Here is a 9,449-nt window from a genome sequence, read left to right as displayed (position 1 = left end):
TCCTTAACCATTATTTTAATTTACCTTACTTTCCTTGAATAAACACCACGAACAAAATATACATAATATAACTGAAGTCATTTGAGCTGTCACAAAAATCCGGGCAGTAACTGTTTGTAGCAACAACAATCACCCTGGTAAGATCAACGGCTCGTAACCTAGTTCTTTGCTATACGGCTGAAAAAGTTCCTGTAGTTATTGGTGGGTTTGTATATAGCAACAATACTTTACGCAGGTAAATACACAAATGTACTTGGTGTGAAAGTTAACAAGCCAGATAGTTAGAGCGATTGCATTTTGAAGATGTGGAAGTTAACAAGCCGGATAGTTAGAGAGATTGCATTTTGAAGGGACTTAAAACAGATATGTTGTAAGTATCAGTATACCACTTATTATCTTACGAGCACATCATTCTTTTGTTTTTGGGCGTTTTTTGGGTTGGGGGTGAGGTTGGGCCTTGCACATCAAAACTAAACAATGATATCATTCTAAGATGAACTCAGATTAAAACTAAAGCATAGTACTATACCATCCTTAACAGAATACTCCTTTATACATTAAATCTACAAAGTGATATTAGGAATGAAGTTCACCAGACACTGCCAAGCTCTGTCCCTACTAGCTAATATTGTTTGAGGTAATACACTGAAAGCGATCGTGGTTTGATTCAGGAGCTTTTACCGTATAAAACTGTTATTCAAAATTATATTAAATCCAAAACTTTGCGATGAAGTGTAAAACCTAAAGCAAAGGCACAACATCACGGTAAAGGGACGTTTTTGTATCAAATCCAGTAAAGGCACTACATTATGGAAACGGGACCTTTTGTATCAAATCCAGTAAAGGCACTACATCATGGTAACGGGACGTTTTGTATCAAATCCAGTAGAGGCACTACATCGTGGTAACGGGACCCTTTATATCAAATCCAGTAAAGGCATTACATCATGGATACGGGACGTTTTGTATCAAATCCAGTAAAGGCACTACATCACGGTAACGGGACGTGTATTTTTTTTTATTTTTTTCTTTTAAATATCAAATCCAGTAAAGGTACTACATCACGGTAAAGGGATGTTTTGTATCAAATCCAGTAAATGACGGTAACGGGAGGTTTTGTATCAAATCAAGTAAAGGCACTACATCACGGTAACGGGACGTTTTGTATCAAATCCAATAATGGCACTACATCATGGTAACTGGATGTTTTGTAACAAATCCATTAAAGGCACTACATCATGGTAACTGAACGTTTTGTATCAAATCCAGTAAAGGCACTACATCACGGTAACGGGACGTTTTGTAACCATTGCAGTAAAGGCACTACATCACGGTAACTGAACGGTTTGTATCAAATCCAGTAAAGGCACTATATCATGATAGCGGGATGTTTTGTATCAAATCCAGTAAAGGAACTAAATCATGGTAACGGGACGTTTTGTAACCATTCCATTCAAGGCACTACATCATGGTAACTGAACGTTCTGTATAAAATCCAGTAAAGGCACTATATCATGATAGCGGGATGTTTTGTATCAAATCCAGTAAAGGCAATACATCATGGTAACGGGACGTGTTTTTTTGTGTGTGTTTTTATTATCAAATCCAGTAAAGGCACTACATCACGGTAACGGGAAGTTTTGTATAAAATCCAGTAAAGGGACTAAATGACGGTAACGGGACGTTTTGTGTCGAATCAAGTAAAGGCACTACATCACAGTAACGAGACCTTTTGTATCAAATCCAATAAAGGCACTACATCACGGTAACGAGACGTTTTGTATAAAGTCCAGTAAAGGCACTACATCATGGTAACGGAACGTTTTGTATCAAATCCAGTAAAGGCACTACATCATGGTAACGAGCCGTTTTGTAACAAATCCAGTAAAGGCACTACATCATGGGATTTGAACGTTTTGTATCAAATCCAGTAAAGGCACTACATTATGGTAACGGGATGTTTTGTATCAGATTCAGTTCGTTGCAAAGTCGTTTAATACTATATTCGTTCAGTACCTGGATGTTTGACCCTTAACGTTTGTTACTACTTCAACAATGATATAAGCTTTTATCTTTCATTTCCAAATTTTGATTTTTCATTACTGGAGTTTTAATCCATCACTATACAGATGTGATTTGTTCGTTAAGAGTAGATTGCATTGAATCAAGCACGGTATGAGCGTTACGAAGTGATTAAACCGTCATTGAGGAGTATCGGGTGCAATTGCCACTAGAATGCTAACATGGTTTTTCTCGCACATAACCCTTCCATCGTGATATTTGGGACATTATACCCCTCCTTTCACTAGCAGAAAAGCAAAGTTACTTTCGAAGAACGCGCGTCTACATCGTAGGTATATGTGACTTCTGAGAAGCAGGTGTACGGGCGATTAGAATGCCGTGTTAATTCCAGACCTAATGATATCAAGCAAAAACCAACCCCTTCTTTGACATCATCGCCATATTACCAGCAAGCTACGACGACCGGTTCGAGGAGCATGTCCGCCTGTGAGTTAACTTCCACCCCCATCTCCTACCAAACAATTACAGTTTTAAATAACGCTGGTGGTAAAGATATTATGTCTATATGCCCGAAACAAAAAAGCCAATAAGATGTTGACCTTAAAATGTCTGCGAGGTTGAAGCCTGCCTATGGAAAAAGTTGAACAGTGGTGCTCTTGATACAAATAGTACAATCAAACAATAAATGCGGTAGATGTTGACAACATTAAAGGTCGTGTCTCTGGGCACCTGTTTTGCAGGGATTGGCATGCTGACAACATTTGTTGCTGCTCGGATTACAATTGCCCCTGGGATAACAGGTGAGTTATGGATTGCTTTCAGTAGCTGGGACTTTCATCGGCCAGGGAATGACCACAAAGGTTACAAAATCGTGATGAAATACTCATTGTGGTTAAACAAAATTCGGCACAATGGCATGCCAAATATATAAGGAACCACCTGACACCGCAGCTTCTGAAGATGAGTACACTGTTATCCTAGATGAAGCCGACAAATAATCAACCGTCAAGAATGAAATGCGGACTACGGCAAAAATGGCACACACTTCGGTCTTCATCGACAAAGCAAAACCAATAACCGAGCTGATAGCTGTCAGAAGAACAGAAACGAAATGAAGCTAAAACCTCAATGGGGATCCGCTGTAAGATGTGTATGCGCGTTTTAAGAGATTTAGCTGATATGACGTCGAGCTAGGTATCAAGCCCCGCGATTGACTTCAACTGCGCAGCCTCCTTATTGTTAGCATTCTTTTTAAAAACAACCGTGGGGAGGGGCACCACCCTCAAAACTTCCCATGCTCAATTTTCCTGCTCATTTTGAAAAATTAAAATGATGGCTGGTTGTATTGGACGTCAAACAAACCCCAAAAAACTCTATCTGCTCCAGTAAGAACCAAGCAGTAAATATACATAGTTTGTATGGTTCATATCATACTACATCATGAAAATCACTGGGGGAGGGGTGATCCGATGGACGAAAAACCTGCCCACTACCGTTCCCCCGCTTGTATGCTTTTGCACCTAACATGGGCTCGTCTGGGCAACTCGGTTGAAATATACTGTGTATATCCATGGTGGTGTCACAGGGTAACGATCCAGGGTGTGATTGCAAAATGCTCATTATCAATATACTAAGGTCACGAGAATATGAATCAAGTTGTGTCTATCGGATCTACGTATTTAAGTAGACCTCTGTTTGAATTATATTGTGTCTATCTGACCTACGTATTTAAGTAGACCTCAGTTTGAATTATATTGTGTCTATCTGACCTATGTATTTAAGTAGACCTCTATTTGAATAAGTTTGTGTCTATCTGATTTGCGTATTTAAGTACACCTCTGTTTGAATTATATTGTGTCTATCTGACCTACGTATTTAAGTAGACCTCAGTTTGAATAAGATCGATGTCTACCTGATCTAAGTCCTTAAGTAAACCTCTATTTGAATAAGATTGTGTCTATCTGATCTAAGTCTTTAAGTAGACCTTGTTTGAATAAGATTGTGTCTATTTCATCTAAGTCTTTAAATGGACATCTATTTCAATAACATTGTGTCTATCAGACCTAAATCTTTAAGTAGACCTCTGAATAAGATTGTGACTATTTGATCTACGCATTTAAGTAGACCTGTATTTCAATAAGATTGTGTCTATCTGATCTAAGTCTTTAAGTAGGCCTCTGTTTGAATAAGATTGTGTCTGTTTCATCTAAGTCTTTAAATAGACGTCTGTTTCAATAAGACTGTGTCTATCAGATCTAAGGCTTTAAGTAGACCTCTGAATAAGATTGTGTCTGTTTGATCTACGTATTTAATTAGACCTCTATTTGAATAAGATTGTGTCTATCTGATCTAATTCTTTAAGTAGACCTCTGTTTGAATAAGATTGATTCTGTTTGATCTACGTATTTATGCAGACCTCTACTTGAATAAGATTGTATCTATCTGATCTAGCAGTACGTATTTAAATAGAGCTCTATTTGAATAAGATTGTGTCTATCGTATCTACGCATTTAAGTAGACCTCTATTTGAATAAGATTGTGTCTCTCTGATCTAAGTCTTTAAGTAGACATCTGCTTGAATACTATTCTGTCTATCTGATCTACGTATTTAAGCAGACCTCTACTTGAAGAAGCTTGTGTCTATCTGATCTAGTACTACGTATTTAATTAGACCTCTATTTGAATAACATTGTGTCTGTCTGATCTAAGTCCTTAAGTAGACTTCGATTTGATTAAGATGTTGTATATTTGATCTAAGTCCTTAAGTAGACCTCTATTTGACTAACGCTGTGTCTATTTGATCTACGTATTTAAGAAGACCTGTATTTGGATACGATGGTGTCTCTCTGATCTAAATCTTTAAGCAGACCTCTATTTCAAAAAGACTGTGTCTATCTGAGCTAAGTCTTTAAGTAGGCCTCTATTTAAATAAGATTGTGTCTATTTCATCTAAGTCTTTAAGTAGGCCTCTGTTTGAATAAGATTGTGTCTATCTGATCTAAGTCTTTAAGTTGACCTCTGTTTTAAGACGATTATGACTATCTGATCTATATATTTAAGTAGGCCTTTATTTGAATAAGATTTTGTCTATCTGATCTACGTATGTAAGTAGACCTCTATTTGAATAAAATTGTGTCTATCGGATCTATGTCTTTAAGTAAACCTGTATTTGAATAAGAATGTGTGTCTATCTGATCTACGTATTTAAGTAGACCTCTATTTGAATAAGATGGTGTCTATCTGATCTAAGTCTTCAAGTAGACCTCTGTTTGAATAGGATTGTGTCTATTTGATCCACGTATTTAAGTATACATCTATTTGAATAAGATTGTGTCTATCTGATTTACGTGTTTAAGTAGACCTCTATTTCAATAAGATTGTGTCTATCTGATCTAGCAGCACGTGTTTAAGTAGACCTATTTAAATAAGATTGCGTGTCTATCTGATCAATGGCATTTAAGTATATCTCGATTTAAGTCAGCGTGTGTGTCTATCTGATCTACGTATTTAAGTGGGCCTCTGTTTGAATCACGATGTGTCTATCTGATCTATGTATTCATGTAGACCTCTATTTGAATTAGACTGTGTCTATTTGATCCTCGTATTTAAATATATATCGATTTCAGTCAGCTTGTGTGTCTATATGATCTACGTACTTAATAGGCGTCAATTTTAATCCGATTGTATGGTACTTTTGGCAGATTTTAAATAAATCCATAGTCTCTAGTATATGATAGTTTCTATGGAGTATTTACTTTCTCATGTCGTTTTTGTTTGACATTTCAGCATGTCCCATTCTTGAACATGGGTAGTGGAGCATCTGCAGAATCAAGTCCAGCAATAGGTACAAAACTAGGGTACTGTAAATGTTCCCTCTTTATAGTTGATGCCTTGGAAGAACACGATTCACCATCCGATACTGATTGCCATCAACTTTATTTAAAATAAAATATCACCTCTGTTCCCAATAGAAACGTTCTTTGAAATCTCGTTGATTGTTTTAAGTAGATCGTGTAACTTAAAAGAAATTTTGTAGGAACTGTCGGACTTAAAGAAACTATTTTAAACATTTCATTTCAGAATGAAGGCTAATTTAGAAGGTTTTTAATTCACGAAGGACAATTTATTTCCCATGAATACGAAGTGAAAATTTAAAGAGAACATTATTGTGGAGTTATTTACAAATGATCCTAAACGTTCTATAACAAGTCTAAAAATATCGAGTTCCTAAGGAATTCCAGTCGTGATGCGAATAAATTCCAGTTTTGAATGTGGTGGTATACCAATAGCCTGGAATGAGGCGATATGTTAACATAAATAACAGAGAAATATGATATATGTAATATGCTGTTTACAAAATAACAATCTCTCTCTCTCTCTCTCTCTCTCTCTCTCTCTCTATATATATATATATCTATATATATATATATATATATATATATATATATATATATATATATATATATATATATATAATCATGGAGAAAATCCTACACTTTATATTATTTCAAAATACATAACTCTTATTAGACTGCACGAACAAGAAATTCCAGAAGCAAATAAATATTTATATTAATCATAGGCAAAAATAGAAGCCTTTCGAGAGTTTACAAGGAGTGAAGTAGTGTTATTTTTGTATTCAAATTCTTTATACTATTACAGCATAATACTCACCCAACTAAATATTCGGTACAAAAGGTTTCTAAATTTAACATTATTGTTACCAAACTCTTTAGTTTTGTGGACTACTATTACAAATACGCGTGTGTGTGTGTGTGTGTGTGTGTGTGTGTGGATATTTTAACGTAGCTTTAACAATTTTTTAGTCATATCGCAACGATGTCTTTGGTGTGGCAGTTAATAGTGATTTCTAGCACTGGCACATCATCTCCCAGACATATAGCAAGATGTTCCGCCCAGTGACATTATCCTGACACCAGGCCGACCAGTCCTAACACTAACCTCTTAATGCTGAGCGCCTAGCGAGGCAGCTCTTAGTACCATTTTAATGTCTTTGGTATGGCCTGGCCTGGGTTCGAACACGCGATCTCCCACGTCCGATGCGGACGCTCTAACCACTCGGCCACCATTACTACTACTACTATTTGTACTACTACTACTATTGGGGGCCTCGAGTGTCCGAGTGGTCTAAAGCGCTCTCCGTTACGGAACACTGCCATCTCACCTCTGTCTGCGCCGGTTCGAGTCTTGGATTCAGCCAATGTGGGTGTGTGAGAAAGCTTGCCAGTAGCTTCTCGTGAGTCGGTGGCTCTTTCCGGGGTTTTCCCAGGTTCTTCCTCCACCATTTACACTGGCCGCCATGTATAGTCTATCGTGTGCTGAAAAATGGCATTAAACCCAACAACAACAACAACTACTACAACTAATACTACTACTATTAATAATAAAAATAACACATTAATTTTACAACATTAAATTGCTCAGATACTATTATAGTTATCGATATTGTAATTATTAATTAATTAATTAATTAAGTAACGGTTATTTAAACGATTTAATCCCACTTCGCAACACCTCTTTGACAATGTATGGAAGTATTATTGAACTCGCGTCTGATCAGGTAGATTGACCATACGACAGGGTGAAAAAAAAAAACAGATGGAAGCAAATAATCCAATGTGATACGTCTAAAACAGCATCTTGCACAAATTACTCTGTAACTAATTGACGTATTCCAAGAACGTAAAACAGCTTAGTTTCTCGATAGTGTATTTTCTGATTTAGTTTGTCAGTAAAAAACGACAGCAAGATGAAGTGAAAAACTACGCAAGAACCAAGCGATAGTAATATTCGAATATAACTTCACGTTATATATTTTTAGTACTTTTTTAAAGAAAAAGATGTTTTAACCACGTTTATAACTAAAAAGAATCATATGTGACTATGTGATTATTGTGCGAGTCGTGCTATGTAAAGACTAATATCGTTGACTGTATACTTTATTTCTGACTGTGCCATATATTTATTTATTTAATGCTTTTGTTGCAGGTAATTCCACCCACTCTGAAATACGGATTGCCCTCATAGGGAAGACAGGAACAGGAAAAAGCACACTCGGTAATGCAATTTTAGGCACACAAAACATTTAGGACTGAAGGACTACAAATAGAGTCCACAACAATCACGTGTGAAGTTGGCACAGCTGAAGCCCGTGATAAGAAGATATCCGTTCTCGACACTCCAGGGGTTATGGGAACGAGCAAGGTGCAAGAAAACTTCCAGGAAGAACTATCTAAGTGTACCTTCAAGTATCTCATGCCCGGTCCCCATGTCCTTTTACTTACGATAAGAGCAGATGCCAAATTTACGGAAGAAGAAGCTAAAGCAGTGAAGATATTCACCGATTTATTTGGTGAGGCATTATACAGTATTCTTATTGTTGTATTTACCCACAAATCAGCGTTAGATAAAAACAAGAAAACGGTCGATGATTGCCTTCAGAAACTTCCCGATGATTTTAGTACAAAAGTTCACAAATACAAAGGACGCTACATTGCAATAGAAGCAGAAGGTGAAATGAGACATGTAAAGAAGGAAGCAACGAAGTTGCTTAAAGTTGTTGAGGAGGTGGAAAGGGGAACATCGGAAATTGCTACAGGGAAGAGATGATGAAAGAAGCTGAAGAGGCTTGCAGGGCGCGTATTGCAAAAACTGAAGAAGAAAGGGAGATAATCAATAAGAGAACAGAGGAGACGACAAAAAACCAAGGAATCAAAGCGCAGGCTACGAAAATTTTAAAAGCAGGAGCTGTCCTTATTGCGGGTGCAGTAGTCCATGCCATGGATGACTCTTCATAAATGCGGCAAGAGCATTAAGTGGCTCGCTATGAGGAAAGAGAAACATTACGCTCTCGCAGACAATAATGAATGTCTCGTTTTTCACTTTGTGTGGACGTTTACGAATTTAGTTCGTGAAGAGTGTATATTAATGCGCAGCAAGTTTTGTTCACAGAATTTATCACAAATGGACAAAGTTTGTATAGGAGAGTCTATCAAGATTAATTATTAAAAAAGTCACAGAAATCATTCAAAGATGTTTCGGTTCTAATTAAGAATAGCACTGACTATCAGCAGCAGGGAGGGCGAATCCTACAAAATTTATAAGGTTCCAAATGTCAAAATAAGGTCACCAAACAAAAGGGTTTCAACCGGAAATAACGTCGACTACGTTTCAAGAGGAACCCTTGGAGATAAACATCCTTGGGAGGTCCTCCTGAGTTAGTCCAAATACGGTTTCTGGTTGAAAAAACCATTAATGGCGCTTCGATTACAAAAAATGAACCAATTCGTTGTCGTCGCCCTCCCTGCTGCTGAATTAAAAAATTTATCAAGACCAACTCGATATCGTGTTGTAGGATCGTGTAAGTTTATTGTTATAAACCCATGAGGGGTTATTTTAGCACGACT

The 9,449-nt window shown here is 37.0% G+C and overlaps 1 protein-coding gene across 1 annotated transcript; it reads left to right on the top strand.

The window, feature by feature from the left end:
* The first annotated feature begins 268 nt into the window (after positions 1 to 268).
* Positions 269 to 9,068, top strand: LOC149779206 (GTPase IMAP family member 9-like). The gene is made up of 3 exons (XM_089938584.1): positions 269 to 370; positions 5,809 to 5,879; positions 8,032 to 9,068. Exon 3 carries the CDS (start codon positions 8,233 to 8,235, stop codon positions 8,650 to 8,652), a length of 420 nt encoding a protein of 139 aa, XP_089794710.1. The 5' UTR covers positions 269 to 370; positions 5,809 to 5,879; positions 8,032 to 8,232; the 3' UTR covers positions 8,653 to 9,068.
* The last annotated feature ends 381 nt before the right edge of the window (positions 9,069 to 9,449 follow it).

Source organism: Sinohyriopsis cumingii, chromosome 17 (assembly GCF_028554795.1).
Source record: "Sinohyriopsis cumingii isolate HCF-2022 chromosome 17, ASM2855479v2, whole genome shotgun sequence".
NCBI classification, from domain to species: Eukaryota; Metazoa; Mollusca; class Bivalvia; order Unionida; family Unionidae; genus Sinohyriopsis; species Sinohyriopsis cumingii.
Note: the sequence above shows the minus strand (reverse complement) of the source record. Positions and strands in the feature narration are given on the sequence as shown.

Coding starts and splice junctions, on each gene's coding strand:
- LOC149779206 (XM_089938584.1), top strand. CDS start 8,233: ATGGGAACGAGCAAGGTGCAAGAAAACTTCCAGGAAGAACTATCTAAG.